This window comes from Vombatus ursinus, unplaced genomic scaffold (assembly GCF_900497805.2).
Source record: "Vombatus ursinus unplaced genomic scaffold, bare-nosed wombat genome assembly UNPS02014798.1, whole genome shotgun sequence".
Taxonomy (NCBI): domain Eukaryota; kingdom Metazoa; phylum Chordata; class Mammalia; order Diprotodontia; family Vombatidae; genus Vombatus; species Vombatus ursinus.
In genome coordinates this window covers 51,967,392-51,992,458 of record NW_020954576.1, presented here as the reverse complement: position 1 = coordinate 51,992,458, position 25,067 = coordinate 51,967,392, and the positions used below count along the sequence as shown (strand labels likewise).

Sequence of the window (25,067 nt, the reverse complement as noted above, 5' to 3'; positions counted from 1 at the left end):
AGTTGGGTACCCTGAGATCCCCTGGCAGCTAGGGGCTAACCTTGACCACTGAGAGTAGTACAGTAAAGGATGGGACTCCCTTCCCCAAGCAGATATGTTGGGATTTATCTGAGATACACCAGATAATCTCCAGGTGCATGTCCCTTTAGAAACAATCGGAAGGAGGACAGGGCACAAAGATGGGAGTTGAGTCTCCAAGGTCTTCTGGGTTCTCTTACAGATCTGTTGATCCTGCAGGTCCCATATTCTGTATTTGAAGGAGACACATTGGTCCTGAGATGCCAAGGACGTGATCATGTTGAGACCGCCACAAATGTGACATACTATAAGAATGGAAGGATATCTTCTTATTTCCTTAAATACTCTAATTTCTCCATCCCACGAGTTGGCTTAAGTTACAGTGGCAAATATCACTGCACAGGAGTTTTTAGGGGTACTTTTTTTGCTCAGAAAAGAAGTTCGAGAAAAGTAAACCTCCAAGTCCAAGGTATGAGCTTCAATCTTGGGGGGCAGAAAGAGGAAGGGGAAGGGCTATTCAGGATCAAGGTCTATGCGTGGAGGGCTGGGTAGGCACATAACAGAAGGGAGAGCTCATGGCTGGAGCATAGAAGGGAAATGAGATGGAATCATCCATGTGTCCTTTTATCTGTTCATCTGAGAACACAAGACATGTCACCCCAGGAGCTCTGACACTCACTATCCAGGGCATTGTGTTTGTCTCCTCTCTCTAGAACTGTTTCCATCTCCTGAGCTGAAAACCACAACCTCCCACCCCACAGAGGGAACCCCAATGACCCTGAGCTGTGAGACCCAGCTTCCTCCACAGAGGTCAGACATAGAGCTGCACTTCTCCTTCTTCAGAAATAACAGAGTCATCATGTCAGGCTGGAAGAAGTCTCAGGTGCTCCAGATCCCAGTCATCTGGAGGAAAGACTCAGGGTCATACTGGTGTGAGGCGAAAGCAATGACTCAGAATATTTGGAAACAGAGCAACCATGTGAAGATCAGTGTGAAAAGTGAGTGTCAGTAATACAGGGCTGGGATTGAGAAGTTAGGGAAGGGCATTGGCATTAGGTTAGACATTGGGATACTTTGTAATGTGCTTTTCCTCTTCCTCTGGGAATCAAAGTGGTATTGGAGACAGCCAGCTAGCTTTCCTGTGGGTCTTCTCTTGCATTAGGATATTGATAGAGTTGTAAGTAACTTGCTGGGGGTCAAGCAACAGAAATTTGCTCTAAGCAAGTGGTGTGAATTCTATTCTAAGTAAGCACCCTCAAATTAATTTTAACAGTATTTTTTCAAAATTTTGACTTTTAAATTCTTTCCCTCCCTCCAGCCCCTTCCCCACCAATTGAGAAGAAAAGAAATACTATATCCATAATACGTGTAAAATTATGCAAAATATATCTCCATATCAACCATATTGCAAAAACAAAGCAAGCAAAATAAAAGAAAATAAAAAAATATGCTTCAGGCTATGCTCATAGTTCATTAGTTCTCTCTCTGGAGGTTGATAGCATTTTTCACTATAAGTCCTTTGGAATTGCTATGGATCATTGTCTAGTCAGAATAGCTAAGTCTTTCACAAGTGATCATCATTACAATATTGCTGTAACTGTATATGATGTCCTCCTGATTCTTCTCACTGCCATTTGTATCAGTTCATGTTAGGTTTTTCCTAAAATCATTCCTCTTGTCATTTCTTATATCACAACAGTATTCCATCATAATCATATACCACAACTTATTCAGCCATTTCCCAACTGATGGGCACCCCTCAATTTCCAATTCCTTGCCATCACAAAAAAGTGCTACAAATAAATAAAAATATACATAGATGTATATGTGTGTATATTTATGTATATATATGCACATGTGTATATACGTATATATACACACACACATATGTGTGTATATGTGTGTATATATACATACACAGACATATATACATATATACATATACATACACATATATATGTATGTCCTTTCCCTTTTTCTTTGATGTCTTTGGGATACATACTGTATAGTATTGCTAGGTCAAAGGGTATGCATGGTTTTATACCCCTTAGGGTATAGTTCCAAATATACATATACATACATATTATATATATATATATGTTTCTCCAGAACTGTTAGACTTGTTCATAACTCTACCAACAGTGGATAATTGGTCTTGCTTTTCCACATCATCTCTAGCATTTATCATTTCCATTTCTGTTGTGTTAGCTGATGTGATAAGTGTGAGTAGTATCTCTGAGTTGTTTTAATTTGCATTTCTCTAATTCTTAGTGATTTAGAACTTTTTTTAATGTGACTATTGATAGTTTTTTTTATTTCTTCCACTGAAAACTGCCTATTCATATCCTTTGGTAACTGATAAATTGGGGAATTGCTCTTTTATAAATTTGATTCAGTCTCCTATATATTTGAAAAATGAAACCTTCATAAGAGAAATTTGCTATAAATTCCCTTCCCCCATTTCTTGCTTTTCTTATAATTTTGGCTGCGTTAAAATTTTTTTAATTTCATGTAATCAAAATTATCTATTTAACTTCCCATAATCCTCTCTGTCTTTTATTTGGAGATAAAATCTTCCCTTATCCATAGACCTGACAGGTAATTTTTCCATGCTTCTCTATTTGCTTATGATATCATCATTTATGTCTAAATCATTTACCTATTTTGACTTTATATTGGTATATGATGTTTGATGTTGTTCTATGCCTAGTTTCTGTCAGACTGCTTTCCAAATTTCCCAGAAATTTTTGTTATATAGTGAGTTCTTGCCCCAAAAGCTTGGATCTTTGGGTTTATCAAACACTAGAATCTATGGTCATTTACTTCTATGGTTTGTGTACCTAATCTATTCCACTGATCCACCACTCTATTTCTTAGCCAGCAACAATTTATTTTGATGATTACAATTTGGTAACAGTTTGAAATCTGGTACTGCTAGACTTCCTTCCTCCACGTGTTTTTTTTTTCCATTGATTCCCTTGACATTCTTGACCTTTTGTTCTCTAGATAAATTTTATTTTTATTTGTTTCTGGCTCTATAATAGAATTGTTTGGTAGTTTAGCTAGTGTAGCACTTAATAAGTAAATTAATTTAGGTAGAATTGCCATTCTTATTCTATTGCCTCAGCCTATCTGTGAAGAATTAATATTTCTCCAACTGTTCAGATCTGATTTATATGTGTGAAAATATTTTGTAATTGTGTTCCTGGATGTCTTGACAGATGGACTTTCTACTCTTACAGGGTTTTATTTTTTATTTTATACTATATTTTATATATTCTATTATCATATATCATATTATATATATATATATATATTTGTACTATTTGCAGTTATTTTAAATGGAGTTTCTTTTTCTATCTTTTCCTCCTGGGTTTTATTGGTAATATATACAAACACTGATGATTTATGTGGGTTTATTTTATATCCTGCAACTTTGCTAAAGTTGTTAATTGTTTCAACTCCTTTTTTAAATTGCTTCTCCAAGGCTCTTTAAGTATACCATCATATCATCTGCAAAAAGTGATAGTTTTATTTCCTGGTTGCCTATTCTTAGTCCTTCAATTTCTTTTTCTTGTCTTATTGCAATAGCTAGCATTTCTAGTACAATATGGAATAATAATTGTGATAGTCTTTGTTTCACCCCTGATCTTATTGGGAAGGCTTCTTATGTAGCCACATTACAGATAATGTTCTTTGTTTTAGATAGATAATACTTAACATTTTAAGGAAAACTCCATTTATTCCTATGCTAGCTAGGATTTTAATAAGAATAGGTGCTGTATTTTGTCAAAAGCTTTTCATGCATCTATTGTAATAATCATAGAAGTTTTGTTATTTTTGTAATTGATATGTCAGTTATGCTGATAGTTTTCCTAATGTTGAGCCAGCCCTGTATTCCTTCTATAAAAACCACCTGGTCATTGTTTATGATCTTTGTGATATATTGCTGTAGTCTCTTTGTAGTCTCTCTATTTATTTAAAATTTTTATTTTCAATATTCATTAAGGAAATTGGTCTATAGCTTTCTTTTTCTGTTTTTGCTTTTCCTGGTTTAGGTGTCAGCACCATATTTGTGTCACATAAGTAATTCAGTAGTAATTCTTTGCCTAATTTTTCAAGTAGGTTATATAGTGTTGGAATTCATTGTTCCTTAAATGTTTGGTGGAATTCGCTTGCAAATCCATCTGGTCCTGGATTTTTTTTTTCTTAGGGAGATCATTTATGGCTTGTTCAATTTCTCTTTCTAAGATAGAGTTATTTACTTATTCTCTTTCTTCTTCTATTAATCTGGGCAATTAACTTTTTTGTAAATATTCATACATTTCACTTAGATTGACAGTTTTATTGGTGTATAATTGAGCAAAATAACTCCTCATAATTGCTTTAATTTCATTTTTATTAGTGGTTCATTTGCTCTTTTCATTTTTGATACTAAATAATTTGGTTTTCTTTTTTAAAAATCATTGGCTTTTTCATAAAGCCAGATCCTAGTTTTATTAGTTCAATTTTTAATTTTCAATTTTATTAATTTCTGATTTTCAAGGTTTCTATTTTAGTGCTAAATTGGGCATTTAAAATTTGTTCTTTTTCTAGTCCTTTTTTTTAGTTGCATGTCCAATTCATTGGTGTGTTTTTTCTCTCTTTTATTGATGTAAACACTCAGAGATATAAATTTTTCCCTAGTATTGGCTACATCCCATAAATTTTGTCATGTTGCCTCATTGTTTTCATTCTCTTTAATGAAATTGTTAGTTGTTTCTATCATTTGTTCTTTGACCCATTCATTCCTTAGGATTAGATTATTTTGTTTCTGATTAATTTTTAATCTATGCATCCAAGATCCTTTCCTGAATGTAATTTTTATTGCATAATGGTCCCAAAAGGGTATGTTTAATATTTCTGCCTTTATGCATTTGTTTGTGAGGTTGTTATGACCTAATACCTGGTCAATTTTTGTGAAGGTGCCATATACAGCTGAGAAGAAACATATATTCCTTTCTTTTCCTATTCAATTTTCTCCAGAGGTCTGTCATCTCCACCTTTTCTAAAATTCTATTCATCTCCTTAACTTTGTTCTTATTTATTTTATGTTGAGATTTATCTAGTTCTGAGAAGAATAAATTGAGGTCTCCCATTAGTATAGCTTTACTGTCTATTTTTTCCTGTAACTTATAACTTGCTATGCCATTTATTGTATATATTTTTAGTATTGATACTACTCCATTGTCTCTGGTACCTTTTTAGCAAAATGTCATTTCCCTGGTTATCTCTTTTAGTCTACTTTTGCTTTTGCTTTGTCTGAGATCATGATTGCTACCCCTGCCATTTTACTTCAGTTTAAGCATAATAGATTCTGCTTCAACCCCTTATTTTAACTCTATATGCACGTCTTTCCATTTCAATTGTATCATGTGTAGACACCATATTGTAAGACTCTGGTTTCTAATCCATTCTGCTATCTGCTTCTATTTTATGGGTGAGTTCATACCTTTCACATTCACAGTTAGGATTACTAACTGTGTATTTCCTTCCATCCTATTTTCTTCTGTTTATCTTTCTCTCTCTTCTCTTTTTCAACCCCATCCTTCCTCAAAGGTTTGGATTGCTTCTGACTGCCACTTCCTTTGATCTACCTTTCCTCTTATCATCTCCCTTCCCCTACTTCCTCTTAGTCTCTTCCTCTCCTACTTCTCTGTTAGGGAAAATGTAATTCTATACCTAAATCAGTGTGCATACATATTCTTCCCTCTTTGAACCAGTTCCAGCGAGAGTCAGGTTCAAGCATTGCCTGTTCCCACTCCACCCCCATTTTCCCTTCCACTGTAAAAAAAAACAAAAACACAAAAACACAAAAACCTCTTCCTTGCAGTCTTCTTCTATGTGAAATAATTTTCTCCATTCTTCCTCTCCCTTTTTACTTTTCCTAGTGCATCCCTCTTCCTCACTTCTCTATTTTTTAAGATAAATCTGATGTAATTGACTCACACCTATGCCCTCTGTCTATGTAGACTCTTTCTAACTACCCTAATAATGATAAAAGTCTTAGGAAATGTATATATCATCTTCCTATATAGGAATGTAAACAGTTTAACTTTATTAAGTCCCTTATGATTTCTATTTTATGTTTACCTTTTTATGCTTCTCTTGAATCTTGTATCATCAAGATTAAAATGAACACAGGAGTCCCAGAATTGCAGAATTAGTTAATATTATTTTTATAACCCTATACCACTGTTCTTCATGCCAATCCAGTCACTTCCAAAAAAAGTATTTATTGAACATTTGCCAATATCACTCTCTTGGGTGGGGGCAGGAGGAAATGGTATATACAAAGAAGCTTCAGGCATGGCTTCTGAATGCAAGGAGCTGACAATGGCATTAGGAGATACAAGACATTTCCAGGAAACAATCAGAGAACAGGTTAATGTTGAACTGTATTCATCATCTAATTCTAGAAGAGGAGGTGATAGAAGAGAGATAATTATGGACCAAAGGAATAAAAGAAGGTTTTCATCTGGGCCTTGAAGGCAAATGTGGTCAGAGTAACTTGAACAATGCCACTTTAGGATAGAGCTGACACTTCTCAGTAGCCTCTCCATTCTATCTGACAAAAAAAGTCTACCCAGTGAGGCATCACTCAAATGTCTTAATTCCCCTCTAGGTCCTGCCTTGGAATGGCCCAAAGACAAAGCTGTGGTTCAGAAGCCTATGGGTGGGGAATTGACGCTGTGTTAAACTGGGAAAAGATGACTCCTCCCTATTAATATAGTCAGGATAATTCCACATGTTTAGTTTTAATATACCAAGGACCCATTTTCTCTTTCTTTACTAAATATTTCCCTAAATTCCCATTGTACAGACATGTACAAGTTGGGTACAGCTTTCCCTGCCACCTCTGACATCCCCCAAAGTCAGGGGGGCCCTCATGTATCACTTTGTGTTCACCCAGGAATCCCCATCTCTGGCATCCTCATGGAGACCCAGCCTTCTGGGGGGCAGGTGACTGAAGGAGAGAAGCTGGTCCTCATCTGCTCAATAGCTCGGGGCACAGGGAACATCACATTCTCCTGGCACAGAGTGGGCATTAAGGCAAGTCTGGGAGAGAAGACTCGACATTCTCTGAAGGAGAAGTTTGTGCTCTCTGTTATGAATGAGACTGATGCAGGGGAGTATTATTGTACTGCTAACAATGGCATCAACAACATCAGCAGCCTGACGGCTAAAGTCACTGTGAGAAGTGAGTTCCACCCCCATTTGTCTCAGCTAACCTTTGTCCATCAGGAAAGGGCCCCTACAGATTGTTCCAAGGGGACAAGGGGAGAGCTCAGCTATCCAGGGTGATAACCCTGTGAAAGAAAAGAAAGATTTTTTAAATTGAGTGTTATTTCTCTAATAGATATCCAGGGAAATGTTAATTAAAAATTATCAGCCATCTCTGAGGAAATATGTCTGTTAAAGCTAGAAAGTTATTTGCACACAGCAGGTACCTAATAATTGTCTATTAAATGAATTAGTGACCAAAGGGATTATAGAAACCAGAAAGATACAGAATAGTTATTCCAAATTGAGCCTGCCCTGGGTCACTGTTTTATGTCTGCTAATCTGACAGTTTCTCAAAATTCCTTTCCTTATTCTCAGGCTGCAGTGTGGGATGTGGTGGCACCTTCTTTTGACACCCTCACAGGGTCTATATCAATACTGTATTTTTTTTTGGAGTCATCAGTTTGCATACATAAACTCAAAGCTACACCCGGGAGTAAATTAGGCTAGGTTGACTCTATTATCTCTAGTGCCACCAGCTGGGGCAACAGCATCATCCCCAAATTTATCTACTCTAATCCTTCAGGTAGAGATCTCTCCTCCCAAGCCAACTCAAGTGAAAATATTGGTCGCTTGGCCCTTGGACTGATTGTGACCCAGTTCATTTTGATTGGCCTCTCTGCTTCTGCTCTTCTATTTTGCTTTGGACCTTGGAGTAAGCCAGGTTGGTGACTTCTCTTTATTGAACTTTGGTACATACTGAATTAATCATCTTTGCACACAGAGCTATCCTCTCTTCTTGATTTCTGCCAATCTGTCATCATTTGTTCAGTAACCTCAGGCCTCAGATTTTTAGTCATTGTGGATGACTGTTTCTTCCAGACCTCATAGTCTCAACTAGTCTTTCACCACAGATATCTTATCTTCCCTCTCTTTTTCACTGTTCTTACCCTAGTTCAGCATCTAATTGCCCCATGCCGGTTTTATTGTAATAGCCTCCTAAATGGTCTTTTTGCCTCTCCAATCACTTCCTCCTCCAATCCACCCTATACACTAATATTGGGTTAATCTCCCCCAAACAATATTCACTACTAACTCCTCAAAAAAACCTTCAGTGGTTCCATTACATATAGGACAAAATCCTCAGTGAGGAAAGTCTGGATCCAATCTACCTCTTCAGCTTTATCCCTATTTATCCCCAATATAAAACCTCTGCTTTTGTCAGACTAATCTCTACAACTTTGCCTAAGCTAGTCTTTCTCCCTGAAGTGTTCTTTCCTCATTTTCTGCCTATCTATGCCCTCCCTTCCCTTCCTTTTCATTCTTATTCTTTCACAAATATTTAGAAATATTCACAAATACTTACTAAGTTCTTCCCAATGTGCTAGGCACTGGGAGAAAATGAGAAAAGAAAACTAAGTTCCTCCTTCAATCATAATAGTTATCATTCAATAATAGAGTCATAGTTTTAGATCTGGAAGGGCCTTTAGAGTTCCTTTCCAGATCTGAGAAGGCCAAGCCTGTTTGGTATTACCCTAGAGTCAATAGGGAACCACTAGAACTTATTAAGAGAGGGGCATTGTCATATCTGTGCTCACAGAAGATCACTTTATCACTTTGGCAGCTGTGTGGAGGATGGATTGGAGTGGGGAGAGACTTAAGGCAAGGAACCCAATTGGGAAGTCATCTAGGCAAGAGATAAAAAGGTCCTGAACCAAGGTGGTAACCCTGTGAGTAGAGAGAGGAGATCAGAAATGAGAGATGCTGTGGAGGTAGAAACAGCAGGATGTAGTGATTAGTTGGATATAGGGAGAGGGAGGAGTAGTTTAAAAAATACCACAGTTACAACCTAAGAGACTGGAAAAAATGGAAGGAGTTAAGTTTGGCAGAGAGGAGGGTTTGGGTGGAAAGAAAATGAATTTATCTTTATAAATAAGTGGCACCATGGACAGAGTGCCAAACCTGGAGTCAGGAAGACTCATCTTCCTACGTTCAAATCTAGCCTCAGACACTTAATAGCTGTGTGCAAGTTACTTAACCCTGTTTGCCTCAGTTTCTTTATATGTAAAATGAGCTGGAGAAGGAAATGGCAAACCATTCTAGTATCTTTGCCAAGAAAACCCCAAATGGGGTCAGGAAGAGTTGGACATAATTGAAAAGACTCAATAACAACACATAGGGGCAGCTAGGTGGCGCGGTGGATAGAGCACTGGCCCTGGAGTCAGGAGCACCTGAGTTCAAATCTGGCCTCAGACATATAACACTCACTAGCTGTGTGACTTTGGACAAGTCACTTAACCCCAATTGCCTCACCAAAAAAAACCAAACCAGCAACAACAAAACAAAAACAAAAACAAAAAAACCCCCCAAAAAACAACCCTCCAACAACAACCCACACATGCCAGGCACCGTTCTAGGCACTTTTACAAATGTTATCTCATTTGATCCTCATAACAACTCTGTGGGGTAGATGCAATCATTATTTCTTTTTGCACAGTGGAGGAAACTGAGATAGACAAAGGCTAGGTAACTTGCTCAGAGTCACACAGGTAATAAGTTTCTGAAGCTAACAAACTCTATGAATTAGGTCTCGATTTATTGTTTTGCTGATTTCCTAGACTTACAAAAGTGATGGAGAAAACATTAATAATGCAGATTAAACTTTAAAAGTGTATGAGTGGGTGGTTATGTGTGCTTCCAAAAAGTTAATGAGATTCCAATTTTGAGATTCCCTGTTATGGTATTTTGATAACCTCCAGTGTACTCCTAGATATATTTCATAGATGACAAGTTATAACAATTGGACTCTTGTAAAAACATAAAACTTCAGGGATGAAAATGATGAAATTGATTCCATAGCATGTGATTTCAGGGGAAGTACTGTACCCACTCCACAAATCATCCATAATCCTGTGACTAAAGCCTGAAACCCCACCTTTGTCATCCCTTTAGCTTGAGGCTTTGGGTCTTCTTGGAATACATGATATTATCACTCATTTATTCCAGTGCCAATGAGTTTCAGATCCTCTTTGTCTGGTCTCGGGAGATATAATAGGTCCTAATAAGAAAGAAGACAGCATCTATGGGCCCTGAGAGGACAGTTGGCAAGCCTCCAGGCTATTTAAGGCTATAAGGAAGTAGCCTCCAGACCTGTCTCCAGTCAAGAATGGTTGAAAACTACCCAGAGCATGGTAAAGAAAGGTCAACACAGGCAAGGAAAGTTAGTGTTAGGAGTACAGCTAATATGACTGGGTGGAGGAGAAAAGAGGGGAATGAAGAGTGGGATGACTTTGGTATAAGGCAGGACCCAGTGTTGGAGAGGACAGTGCCAAGGTGATCTAGGCAGCAGGGCCATAGAAGATGGTGCTGAGGGACTGGATAGTTCATCAGGAGCTAGTGGTCCAGGAATAGTGACTGCTTGAGGGAAGGCTGAACTGAGGAAGGCCAAGGCTGCTGTGGATTGAGCCCTACCCTTCTGGGCAGGAATAATGCAACAATACATTAACTGACTGAACACCTTCAGAGAGAGAAAAAGGAGCAATGATAAGACTAGATTTTGCCTGGGACAATACTTCAGATCATCAATTTCCTTAGCTTTACCTAATTTGTTTGGGGAAGAACTGGTTCAGTTGCTGGGGTAGGGAAGGAAGTGATAGGAAGAGGAAGGGGGGTGGCAAAGGGTGGGTGACCTAGGATGCAGAAACTACAGAGTAGGAAGTTGTGGCTTAATGAATTTTTTAAAATGTAGAGAAGAGCCCCACACATAGAGGAGAGGCAAGGGCTACCATTGTGTGGCTTGAAAGGAAGCAGAATAAACATCTCTAGCCTCTTCTCCCCTCAGCCCTTCTCCAGGAGAGGTGTTAGTTCTTGCCAGGAAGGGAAAGCAAGAAGTTGGGCCTGAGACTACCACTCTACTCTCCCCAGAAAGAGAGAGGGTACCACGCTAGAAGTGTATATATATCAGCCCCCCTTAAATATTAATTTAGGGGACATGATCAGGTTCCATCGAACTTCTGATCACTTTGTCATTTTGGGGGAGAAGGAGGACCCCAAGATCTACATCCAAGGTTTGACCCCTTTCTCATCACATACCAGTTCCACAACAAATCCACATAGCGAAATAGCAAAGAAAACTTTTTTGTTCAAACTGGTAGCAAAAACAGACAGTACAAAGTGAAGGTACTCTCCCATTGGGAGTTAAATAACTCAGCTCAACAAAGAGTGTCCTGAAGCTCACCTAAAGGGAAATTCCCTGGAGTCTGTAGTGTAGTAAGCTGAGAATAGGGCCATGATGGAGACTGCCTGCTCCTATTTTGTCTTCCCAGAGACTTTTCCTTTAACAACCTGAAGCAGGATTAGCCTCTTCCATCCTCTCTCTCAAGGTTGGAAGACAGAAGCATTCAAAGCAACTCCATCCTTGAAGAGTACCAAAGGGGAATTTGAAGGGGACTCATGAAGACTGGATCTCTCTTGCTTTTTAGTAACTCATCCCTGTCCCTCACATATAGCAGGGGCTTCACCACCAAAAAAGAAAGAGTCCCATACTAGTGGGCTTTAACCAGGGGTTTAAAAAAAAGTGATATCTTTTGTTTTTACAAAGTTATTTCTAAGTATTTCCCCTACCCCTTCATGAGAGAACTCCTGAAACTTTCCTAGTCTATTTGGAAGGCAGACAGAAAGAGAGAGCTTTAGGGTACTTTGAGACAAGCAGGAGATGGGGTAGGGAATGCCACCAAGATGTTGAAAAAAAAAAAGGCATAGAAACAAGAGTTGAAGGCACCAAAAAACCACTCTAATGATTCCTTGATTTTGCTCAGAACTGGTCTTGACTATGAAGATAATAGCAAGCTCACATTTGTATAGCACTTTAAGGTTTGCAAAGCTTTTTTCTACGCAATGACCCTTCACAGTAAGTGGTGCAAATTGAATCCATTTTACAGATGAGGAAACTGAGGTTCTTAAATAAGTAGTGAAGCAACTTGACAGTGATCACACAGTCAGTGGCAGATATACATTTGGGAGTCAGGGCTTTCTACTCTAGATCTATTATTCATATATATATACACATACATATATACACATATATATTTGGGGTGGGTATGGATGTATATACACATATACACACATCTATACATATCTATACACATATATACACATTACATATATATGTATATTTTGTGTGTAAACTATATACATATATGTACATGTATGTTCATACACACTTGCATGTATGAAAGCACATGTGTATATACACACATGTATGTGGGGGGGAGTGGATGAGTGTTCGAGGAGTTCTAGCACCCCTGGTGTGAGGGCTTGCCAAGCCCTTTTCAGGGCTGCTCATCCACCTTATTGTCCACCTGGCATTCAACTCTTAGCTGTGGCTCCAAGAAGCTGTAGCATGTGCAGGCCACACCCCGGTAAGCCATCTTGACAGATGGGCTCAATCAGATTGAGGGCAACAGACAGGCCACAAATCTCTCCGTGAGTTGGGAGGTGTCTACCCCAAGTGTGTGAAGATTTACCCCACTGGAATGGGCAGATGAGAACAGTTTGCTTCAACAGCAATGAAGGTGGCTGAACCAGGTGCTGTGGAGCACTTAGAGCTTGGTCAGACGACAAAGGTGCCAATGTCATCCACTGCATCCTGGGCTGTCGCTCGTTGTCCTAATTTTTATCTTGCCACTGGACTTCAATGATTGTGGAAGAGAAAATGAGACTGGGGACTTTGTGCAACTCTGCCTCACTTAAATTCAGTTCATGCACAAGTCAAGACATCACTCTGTGATGTCATTGGTCCTTTTTGAAAACGAAGGACAAACAACAATACACATAAATGTTATTATACAGTATTATATGTTATTATATGTTCTTTCTTTTCTATGTACACAATTCTATATATGTATACATATACATATACAACAGTATATGTATACTATATGTATACATATAACATATACTATATAGATAATATATATACAGATAAAGAGACAAAGTATGCTTTAGTGATTTGACATCTTCTGTTTCAATCTCATAGTCATTTCCAGATAGTCTCCTCCTCCCTCTTCTCCATGACATGCCTTTTCTTGTGTAGCCAGGGATTTATCAGGGGACCCCTGATGAATTGAGTCCCCCCAATCCACTTGATGAACCTTTCTTACTGGCTATAAGGGATAGATAACAGAGATAATGAGGTTTAAGGTCTTGTCCTTTAGTTCCTGTCAATGCAGCAACTTGAATTCTGAAAGGGGAAAGCCTTATGCCTCAGCAACTCTGTTTCTTGCATCTTATATCCTGCAGTTTTATCAAGTGGACTTTGGAGATCCCCATTAAACCAATGAGCCATGCTTCCTAAAAGGGGTGACATTCCTTACTTAGCTCTCCAGTGAAAGAAAGGAGGTACATTTCCTTATCTCTTCTCCATAACCAATATCAATCATGATAATTGACTTTGATTTCATGGGGGGGTGGCGTTGTTTGCCCTATTATAGTCTCTGTGCATGTTATTTCTTCTTGCTTCTGCTTACTTCACTCTGCATTAGTTCATATAAGTCTGTACATGTTTCTCTGAATTCCTCATATTGATTGTTTCTTATGGATTCCATTATATTGCAGGCACATCTTGGGGACATTGTGAGTTCAGTTCTGGACCACCTCAACAAAGTAAATAGTTCAATAAAATGAGACACAAAAATTTTTGGTGTCCCAATACACATAAAAATTATGCTTACACTATACAGTAGTCTATTAAGTGTGTAATTGTATATGTCCAAAAAAGTATATACCTTAATTAAAAAATACTTTATTACTAAAAAATACTGACCATCATCTGAGCCTTTAGCGAGTTGTAATCTTTTTGCTGGTGGAAGGTCTTGCCTTGATGTTGATGGCTTCTGACTGATCAGAATGGTGATTGTTGAGGGTTGGGGTGGCTGTGACAACTTCTTAAAATAAGACAACAATGAAGTTTGCTACATCGATTGACGCTCCACTTCACTTGAATACTTAAAGGCCATTGTAGGGTTATTATTGGGCCCATTTTCCATATTGTTGTGTCTCAGGACATAGGGAGACCTGAAGAGAGGGAGAGAGCAATTGGTGGAGTTGTCAGAACACATACAACATCTTATACGGGTGTGGTTTGCGGTGCCCCAAAACAATTATAACAGTAACATCAAAGATTGCCATGACAGATATAAATAATAATAATAATAGTAAGTTTTAAATATTGTGTAAATTACCAAAATGACAGAGAGACACAATGTGAGCACGTGCTATTGGAAAAATGGTGCTCTTTGCAGGGTCGCCACAAACCTTCAATTTGTAAAAACAAAACAAAATAAAACAAATCCCCCCACCACACACACACACGCGCGCACACACACACACACACACACACACACACTATCTGGGAAGTGCTGTAAAATAAGGTATGCCTGTATATTTCATGATTTATTCTGCCATTCCCCAAACAATAAGGACTCACTTTGTTTGCATTTTTTGCCCCCCATAAAGTGTTCAGCACTCATTCAGTTATGCCGTATTGATTCTTCATGACATAAAAACCATCCACCCAGAGAACTCATCCACTTCGGAGAAGACTGGTACAATAGAAAGCACACTGGCTCTGGAGGCGGAGGACCAGTGTTCAAATACATCTGCTGATGTGCAGTACTTGTGTCAACTTTGTCAAGTGATTTAACCTCCCTGGACCTCAGTTTGCTCATTTGTAAAATGAGTAGATTGGATTAGATTATCTCCGAGGTCCCTGACAGCTTTATCTATATGCTACTATATTACCTTAATATGAACCTTAAAATCCAAAGTCACCGATGATTTCTTAATTACCAAATCCAATCAGCTTTTCTCAGTCCTCATTCTTCTTGACTACTCTGCAGACTGACACTGTAAATCATTCTCCTCTCTGCCATACTGTTTTCTCTAGGTTTTCTCCATAGTTGGTCTTTTGTTGTCGTTCAGTCATTTTTCAGTCATGTCAAACTCTTTGTGACCCCATTTAAGGTTTTCTTGGTGGGGACACTGGAGTGGTTTGTCATTTCCTTCTCTAGTTCATTTTACAGATGAGAAAACTGAAGCAAACAAGGTTAAGTGACTTGCTCAGAGTCACACAGCTACTAGGTGTCTGAGGCTGGATTTGAACTCATGAACATGAGTTTTCAATAGATGATCTACCCACATACAAAAATAATAAACAGCCTACTGATGTTAAAAGTGTCAGAGTATAAGGAACTAGCAAGCTGTCTCTTAGAATACTACTGAGTTCTTAGGATAGGACACCATGTTATTGTTCAGTCATTCAGATGTGTCTAACTCTTCATGACCCCATGGACTATAGCATGCTAATACTGTCCACGGGGTTTTCTTGGCAAAGATACTGGAGTAGTTTGTCATTTCCTTCTCTAGTAGATTAAGGCAAACAGAGTTTAAGTAACTTGCCCAGGGTCACACAGTAAGTGTCTGAGGCCAGATTTGAACTCAGGAAGATGAGTCTTCCTGACTCCAGGCCCAGTATTCTCTCCACCATACCACCCTAAGAGGTCCTAAGGGTCTTCTCTAAAGTCACCCAGCAAATTTTAACAAACCTAAGATTAGACCTAGCACTAGGACCCAGGCCTCTAGACTCCCAATCTAGGGTTTTTTCCACTGTGGAACACAATTGGGTCTAGTAAGATGTTTGGTTGCCTTCAAATAATACCACATTTTCCACCTACATAGAAAGGGAGTGACTTAAGTAGAGGCTATGTGAAAGACTGGGCAATACCGTGGCCAAGGGCTCCCTCTGCTGTCTAGAATTCTCCTCTCCTTTGCAGAAAGTGTATTCACAGGTGGAATCCCTAACTTGCCACTGATATTCTTCCTGTTTCCTGATTTCCCACAATACATTAAGTGCTGGGAAAACAGAATTAGGCCCAGTTGCTGTCCTCGGGCTCTATGAACTGGGCACCTTTTACTGTCCGCAGATCTTCTCAGAGCTAGAAGGGTCCTTAAAGATACATTGGTCTAGAACGGTGTACATGGTAACAGCAATATTGCATAGTGAATTGTAAACGACTTAACTTCTCAGCAATACAATGATCCAAGACAATCTCAAAGGACTCACGATAAAGCATGCTATCTGCCTCCAGAGAAAGAACTGATATTGTCTGATAAAGAATGTAGCATGCTATTTTTCTCTTTTCTTCCTTCTTTTCTTCCTTTCTGTCTTTCATCTTCTTGTACAAAACAACAATATGGAAATGTTTTAAATGATTACATGTGTATAACCTATATCTGATTGCTTACTGTCTCAGGGAGGAGGGAAAGAAGGATAGAATTTGGAACTCAAAACTTAAAAAATGTTTAAAAAATTGTTTTAACATGTAATGGGGAAAATAAAATACTTTATTAATTTTTTAAAAAAGATATATTAGTCTAACTGCCTCATTTTATAGATGAGGAAAGCAAAGCTAGGAGAGGAAAATAAAGCGTAGAGCAGTCCTGCACAACCTGTGGCCCACCAAAGAATTTCCTCTACATACAAAGGATGTTTTCCTCTGTATTTTTCTCAGTCTGCCCAAAATCCTTTGGCCAGGTGCTGTACTAAGCTGTGGGGATACAAGGAAAGGAAAAAGACAGTCTCTGCTCTCAAGGAGTTCAGTCTAATGGGGGAGACCACATGCAAACAACTGTGTACCATTAAAATAAGTAGGAGATAAATAACAGAGAGAAGGCACTAGAATTAAGGGCTATCAGGAAAGGTTTCTTGTTGAGAGTGAGACTTTAGCTGAGACTAGAAGGACACTAGGAGGTAGAGGTAAGGAGAGTGGGCATCCCAGTCATGGGGGACAGCCAGTGAAAATATCCAAAGTCCAGTGATGGAGTGTCATGTGCAAAGAACAGCAAGAAGACCAGTGTCACTGGATGAAAGAGCACATGGGGGTGGGTGAGGAAGGCATCTTTGGTATCTTTTACAGGGAGGGGTCTTTTAACCTGGAGTCCCTGAGCTTTTTTGTTTTTTATTTTAAAATTTTGTTGACTGTATTTTAATATAATTTTTTCTTAATCCTACATATTCTATTTTATGCATTTAAAAACCTTAATAGAAGGTCCATAGGCTTCACCAGGGATGCATGACACAAAATAGGTTATGAACTCCAGCTTTAAATCATCTTACTCTCTGGTGTTTCCCTTGAAAGAGCCTACACCATTAGCATGTGTAGGCCATGAAAGGTTCGACTTCAGAATTTCTTCTCATCTATGCGGGCATCCTTTCATCCTTTCTTCCCAACCCTAGCACTTTGTTCTGTATAATTGCTTGCCATGTCTTACTATAGAGCCTAATTAGAGGATCGATGCCCATGCTGGGAGCTTTCCTTTTATTCTTTTAATATTTTGTGGATACCAGTGCTGTCCTCAGGCTATCCATCTGTTATCCTCACTCATTCTACATAACCAACCCACCACCTTTCCTGCTCATATTTGTTCCAGTGATGTCATGAGTATACGTAGAGGGAGTTATCACCCTATGAAACACCCAGAGCTCTCCATGTGCTCTTGGCTACTGATTTCCCTAAAATCCTTATGTTCTTCCCATTCTAACTGCACAAGACCATCACACCTTTCTGCCACCCTCCATGACTATCTCACTCATTATCAATATTCGTCATGTATTTCTATATCTCACAGGAGCCATTTCATCCCAAGTCCCCAAGAATCTGCCAATGCAGATTGCACCTTCCCTTGTGGAGCTACAAAAGAAATAGGAAGATGGTTATGTTTTCCTCATTGGGGAGGGTTTTAGGGGTTGGCCCAGAGAAGATTAGGTGATTTCTCTCAGGTCCTTCCACCCATCCCAGGCTCTACTGATTCCTCAATATCAAGTTCTTCCCCCTACTATTTCCAGTAAAAATACACTACTTGCTGGCTTACATTGGGAAATGGAAATAGGGGAGATGAGGATATTTTGTTGAGAGAGAGACAGACAGACAGACAGAAAGACAGAGAGAGAGAGACAGAGAGACAGAGAAAGACAGAGAGAGTTTATAAAATTGAAGAACTTTATAAGAGAAGAGTAAGAATGATGCAAAGGAAGAAGGACAAATAAGGTCAAACAACCTCCGCCATCACACCAGGTCAATTTGTCGTGTTTAAGGGGCTTCCAGAGATGCAATAGAAAGAGCTGAATTTGGTGTCAAAGGACCTGGATTTAAATCCTGACTCTGCCACTAACAAGCTGAGTAACCTTGGACAAATCATTTAATCTTTCTGGACCTCAATTTCCTTAGTAGTACACTGAGAGCATTAAATTAGACAACCTGCAGCTATATATCTGTGATCCTATGGTCCTGGGATTCAGGTTAGTGGCTAGTCAGAGAGGCTTGTAAAGCCACTTTTCCTGGAAAGTGCCAGACACCCAGAAAGTCCCTGAGCAGCTGTCCAAAGGTCATCTTGATTAGTCCAACCCAGCGGTTGGGGGAGAATGAGAATGAATTGGTTTCATGTCCCACACAGCCTGCCTAGAACTATCAACAATGGGAAACCCGATATTCCATGAGTCATTTCATAGAGTTTGACCTCTTGCCATAGTCTGCTGGTTTCTGAAGTAGCCATTAACTCTGACTTACTTCCTCTGACACTTTTCATCTGGCTGGGAGTTGGCATCATTCTCCAAGTCCTCCTGACTTACTAACCCTAACAGTACAAGTAAGAGGCTAAGGGTCTAGCCTAGAGTACTCTTTGTGGGATGCCTAATCATGTTGTTATTATGGAACCAAGAAGTTGTGGCCAACTGATTTACAGGGAGGAAAGAGACAAAGCATTTTTTAAAGAACCAACCCTCTATTTCTGATGTTTTACCCCTCTTGATCATTGCCTCCAAGGAAACCAGTCCTTCATCCTTCTGGGAAACCTGTTTTTTTTTCCTATTTTGGGAAATATAACATTTAACAACGCTGTCTAAGGCAAGAACTGAAAAACTGGTCTTAAAAAGGAAGGTGGGAGAATAGTTCTTGCCCTGAATGGCACCTTGTTGTGCTTGGAGCACAGATGGAATGCTTCATCCATTATTCTGCTTTGCATCAGCTGGGACCATTGCAAGTATTGAACACTGAAGATGGCCAGTGACTCAGTCTCTGTTCTCCAAGCATCACCAAGACCTCATTCAAACCAAAGGCCATTTCATCTCCAATGATTGCATGACTTCTCCACTGCTCTGGTGGCCTAGTTATCCACAGTAATGTCACATCAGCTGTCTTCTTGCTTAGGCTGGCCCCCTCAGCTCTCCAAATGGCAGCTATGGAGGTAGTCTTCTCCTGATGTGTCTTCCATCCATTTCCCATTCACAGACACTGAGAGTTTCAATGAATTTTACTTTAATAGAGGGACTGACTGTTTCTAGGCCCTCCAATTCTTGTTCTGTAATAGGGGGGAAAGGGAAAGAACAACTTATCTGTGTTCGCTTGGTTGAGTGCCTTCCAGCCCTTGGGCATCATTTGTAAGTCTCCTCATTTGTAAAATGGGGGGGCTGGAGTATATGGTGTCTGAGGTCCCTTCTAGCTCTACATTTATGAACCCACGATCTCCCCAATCCTTGCAGCTCAGATGTTCCTCAATGGGGGAACAGTTGTACAATGACCCACAAGAAGGTACTCTGCTAGGCACTGGGGGAGGTGGGGAAGGGCAAAACCAAAATAATCACTGCCTTTAAAGAGCCTGTATTTTACTAGGAAGGATATACATTACAAATGAGTAAAAATAAGACTAGATAAATTCAGAGAATGAGTACTAATAGGGGAGTTGAGGAAGGCATCAAAGAGGAGGCAGCTCCTGAGCTTGGCTTGGAAGGAAAGAAAGGATTCTAAGAGGCAGGAGTGAAAAGCAGTACATTCCCAGCATGGGCAAGACTACAGACCTCTCTGATGTTATTATAAGGTAGATAAAAGGCTTCCCCGGAACTTCTCAACGGAGTTATCAATCACCACTATACTTTCTTTTCCTCTGACCGGACTATGTCCTACCTGAAGGCACACACATGGGTCCATACCAGTCCTTCTTTGGAGGACAAGCAGTTGCTTCTTCCTCAGAATGCCCAACAATCCCATCTTTGGGAAAAGGCATTGTAGGGAGCACAATGGTTTTGGTTGCTAGTGGGGAAAAGAGCAAAAGTTGGCCAGCTCTAATGACTCCACTTGGCCCATTTCGGTCTGGTTCCCAAGCTGATATGTGTGATGACTTGGGGCACTTGGGTACTAAGGCTGGGGATGTTAAATAGAATTTCCTCATCCCAGCTCTACCTAATTCCTTTGAAATTTAGCTAAATGGAGTTCCTGGGGGTGATTTGACCGGGAAATTGTAGGAGGTAAAGGGAATTTGGAATTGCAACTCAGACAAGGATAGTAGGAGAAAGAGGTCTTCAAATTTAAGCCTAGTTAGCTGGCTGTGGAGTAGCTAGGTTGTGCAGTGGTTAAAACACCAGGCTTGGAGCTAGGAAGATCTGAGTTCAAACCCAGCTTCAGACACTTACTAACTATGTGACCCTGGGCAAATCACTTAACCCCTATTTGCCACAGTTCTTCATCTGTAAAAATGAGGACACACTGAAGAAAAAAGTGGCAAACCACTCTAGTATCTTTGCCAAGAAGACTCCGTGGGAAAAAGCACATGTAGGGGTCATGTAGAGTTGGATATGACTGAACAACAACAACAAGTTGGCTATGAGCAGTAACCTGGGGTTTGCATCACAAGAAAACTAAAAACAGTCCAAACTAAAGAGCTGGAAGAAACTTCTCCTTATGGAGAAGAAGCCACACCACAGCTGAAGACTGGTTTGTCAAAGCAGAGATCAGTAGGAGCTCAACAAAGAAACTACATTGTAATTGAAGATCTATAGATGACAGCAGAAAACAGTAGCTCAGCAAAGCAGAATCGCTGCCACCAGCCAGAGAAGAGGGACAGCAATTCAGAAAAAAATGACCAGAAGAAAGCAGCAAAATGATGTCACCAGAGGACATCAGTGTCTCTACAGTGTTAGACCCATGTTCCCTATGACTGTCTTCTATATGTGGGCTCTCTGTGTGTATGTATTTTCTGGTCACGAGTGTTCACTCTGCGTGTCCCTTGGGCCCAATGGAAAGTAAAGTGGCGAATGGTAATAGAGTGTATGCAAAGGCCCTTTCTTGTCACTTACTTTGCATATACTAGGCACTTAATAAATGCTTGATGTTATCATTGAATTAATGCAATCTTTAACTAGCCTAGAAAATTAAACATATTGTCAAAAGTTCATTTAGCTATGATTTTGAGAGGTTACTGATCCCCAAAGTGCCTTAAACCTGGGGACCCACATGTGAAGAGGACCCTGGGTGCTACAGTCATATTTCTTAGTTCCGTATATTCAAGGGCCCCTCTTCTCACCTTCCTCCTCTGTGTCAGATTCTTCTGACCACCAACCTCCTGATCTGGGACAGGATTCCCCTTTGCCTCAGCAGACATTTCCGTTTCTTCGTTCTCACGTGATAAACTTTCCTCCATTTCTTTTTATAGGATCATTTCTTTTCTCCTAGTTAGGCTGGAAACCAAGAGACGTTTGTGAGTCCCTTTATTGTTTCTTCTAAGAAGGAGACCAACTTGCACTTTGAACATAGAGTAAAATTACTTAAGTATAGTAGAAAGAAAATCATACGCTCTAAGCAACCTACTGCAAAATCGTCTGTGCTTTCTATAAATCCTGGAAGTGTGATCCTCAGTCCTTCACCACTCTTACTAGTAACTCTTGTAGCCAAATCTCTCTCAGTACTCCCCTCCCTTCACTTGAAGTTTCTCCCCTGGTTAGGCCTTGATAGCGGCACCCAATTTCTTTTTTCTTGTCTTATTAACTCCCCTTTCCTCCTCCCCCTGCTCCTGCTCCACCCTGCTTGTTCACTTTCTTCAGCTTGAATCCTTCCCCTTGGTTTTCTCATATATAGAATGGGGATAATGACAATCATACACTTTCCCCAGCAGAGTTATTAAGTTCAATCTAGGTAATGAATGCAAAACACTTTGTTAACTGCAAAGTTTATACATTTTGAGTTATTCAGCTCCTATATGGCCTCCTAATTTCTCCTAAAGAGGAGAAACTGAGTTGAGAGAATTGAAATACATTTAACCTTGGATCCTCCAAACCAAGTTCATCCACAGAGTCAGAGGATCATAAAATTTTGCATTGCAAACAATCTGCCTTTCTCTTTGTAAAGGCTGTTGCTGAAAAACAGTTCATCAAGTCATAGGGATTCCAGCTGCAATAGCCGATATAGTCAGACCCCTTCATTTTTTCTTTTTTTCAGGCAATTGGGGTTAAGTGATTTGCCCAGGGTCACACAGCTAGTAAGTGCCAAGTGTCTGGTCTGAGACTAGATTTGAACTCAGGTCCTCCTGACTCCAGGGCCGGTGCTCTGTCCATTGCACCACCTAGCTGCCCCAGACCCCTGCATTTTTATCGAGGAGGAAACTGAAACCTACAGAAATGAGGCGACTTGCTCAAGTTCATGCAGGTACAAAGCAGGATTTGGACCCAGGTTCTTTGATTCCAAATGCAACTAAAGAGTTTTTTCTTCTCCAAAAAACAAGAACCAAAACCAGCTCGTTTCTGCAACAAAATCCCAACTCCAATTCCTTTGTGGCCTCTTCTTCAGGGAGGCAGAAACAGGTCGTGACATGAGGGAAGGAGCTTGTACAAGGAGGACCAGCAGCAGAGACCAAGGCAGCCATAGCCTTTCCTCCGAGAGTCCAGCTCTGCTGTCTAATTCACCCCGCTAAGGGTCTGATTCATGGAGGGGAGGGAACAAGGGATACGGGGTCATTGAGTCTGAGTGACAAAATGCCGAGAGGTTCCCGTTGACTGTGCTCCCTGCTTATTGGGGTCAAGGGAGATGAGGTGAGCATGTTTGCAGGGAGGAGAAGACAGAAAGAGGAGGCAGAAACAGGCCGGAGGGGGATGTGGGAGTAGGCAGAGAAGCCGTGAGAACCCCGAATCTTAGCTGCCAGTGAGTGACCGTTCGCAGCTGCAGTGGCCCAGTGCAACGGAGGCCCCACTGATGGAGAGAGATATAAGATTAGAGACATTCTCGAGGGGAGGAGGGTCTGATTCGTCCTGCATCCAGCCTCATAATAATAGTGGCTTAAATCCGTACGGTGCCTTACATTCTCCAAAGAGATTGCTGTTAAGTACTACTAATAATACATAATAATGCTTTCTATAAATAGCAATAACAACACAACAATAAAAACTGAAAACTATACAGGGTTTAGAGGTTTGTGAAGTGCTTTACATATATCATCTCATTTGGTCTTCATGATAACCTTGCGAAATATGTGGTGAAAATGTTAATTTTACAGATAGGAAAAGTGAAGTTCAGAGAGGTCATGACTTATCCAATGACATACAGCTAGTCAACTGTCCTGTTCAACTTTGGAGCCTTATCCAATTTACCTTCAGTCCATTTGCTCTTCTTATGCCCCATCTATGTTTTCAAGGGACAAGACCCGGGGAACTTTACTGTTGGCAGTTTTCCCATAATATTCATAAGAACTAGAAATACAACAGGATATAGTAACAAAGAGCACTGACTCACTGACTAGGTAAGCCTCAGTTTTTTCATTTGTAAAAATAGGTAGAATTACGGAGTTTTAGATTCAGAAGGCACACTGTCTATCTTACAGAGTTGTTTGTGAAGGGAAAATGAGATCATGTATTTAAAATATTTTGTAAATAATAAAATGCTATGTAAATGTCAGCTTCACCTTTCTGGGCTTCAATGAGGGGTTTGGACTAAATTAGCGCTAAGATCACTTCCAATAAAAAAACATCTATAATTCTATGTGGTGGAAAGAGTATTACATTTGGAGTCAGAGGACCTGGTTTAGAATTAACTACTAATTAACTGCATGACCTTTGGCAATCAGTTCTCTCTGGCCCTTAATTTCCTCATCTGGCAAGATTGTGTGTGTGTGTGTGTGTGTGTGTGTGTGTGTGTGTGTGTGTGTGTGTTGGGGGAGGAGGAGGGAGATAGGATAAGAGTGGCTATCAGACCAGGCAATCTCTAAGAGCCATTCCAGCTCTAATGGCTATAGTCCTACAACTTGGGTGGCCAGGTTCCTGCAGGGGGAAGGCACTGCTTTCAAAGGCTCTCTAAAGTTTAGGGGGGAAAAAGGCCAAGGTCTTTGCTGCATCTGGGGCCTTCTCCAGTTGTCCTGATCTATATCTTTCCACTGGACCCAGATGGCTCCAGAGGAGAAAATGAGGCTGGTGACTTTGCACAGCCCTCCCTCACTTATATCCAATTCATTTGCAAGTCATGCCATCACCTTCCTGATGTCATGGTCCCCTTCGAGAAGGAAGGACAAACAACAATAGCAAAGTCTAGGAGTTGAAGGAAAGAGTTCAGAGTCAGGTTTTCCAGAGTTCTGCTGCGATTATAATATCGTGGGTAAGATACCTTTAGTAAACTTTGACAGATTTTGACAGTGCCCTCCTCCAACCCCTAACCCCTAGCCCCAACCGGCAGCACCACCACACACTGGGCCCTGCTCCTCAAAATACTCCTGCACATAAGTCTTAAGGAACAGATACCTGAAGAAAACTGCGAAAGGACCACCTACAATAATCCTGTTCCCATCACAACTTTCCCCATCGTGGGTTTTGATATGTCTCGGGTCAGCACGAGAAATTAAATGGGAATTTTGGGGGAGTTTTGTGGGAGCCGCAGATAACATGCAAAGGCCAGAAGAAGACACAGAAAAAGTTTAGA

At 40.1% G+C, this 25,067-nt stretch overlaps 1 protein-coding gene across 10 annotated transcripts in view; it reads left to right on the top strand.

Moving 5' to 3' along the window:
* Positions 1–22,643, top strand: part of LOC114049754 (Fc receptor-like protein 4) — a 30,206-nt gene extending 7,563 nt beyond the window's left edge. For 4 of the 10 annotated variants that reach the window (XM_027871146.1, XM_027871148.1, XM_027871145.1 and 1 more), the window contains 5 exons: positions 221–487; positions 732–1,016; positions 6,971–7,258; positions 7,868–8,005; positions 13,897–14,016. In XM_027871146.1, coding sequence (XP_027726947.1) covers positions 221–487; positions 732–1,016; positions 6,971–7,258; positions 7,868–8,005; positions 13,897–13,952 — 1,034 coding nt within the window. In that variant the 3' untranslated portion in view covers positions 13,953–14,016. Of the gene's footprint in view, positions 1–220; positions 488–731; positions 1,017–6,970; positions 7,259–7,867; positions 8,006–13,581; positions 13,837–13,896; positions 14,017–14,796; positions 15,270–22,604 lie in introns of those variants that run through there. The other 6 variants (XM_027871153.1, XM_027871152.1, XM_027871151.1 and 3 more) reach the window with 4 other exon arrangements.
* The last annotated feature ends 2,424 nt before the right edge of the window (positions 22,644–25,067 follow it).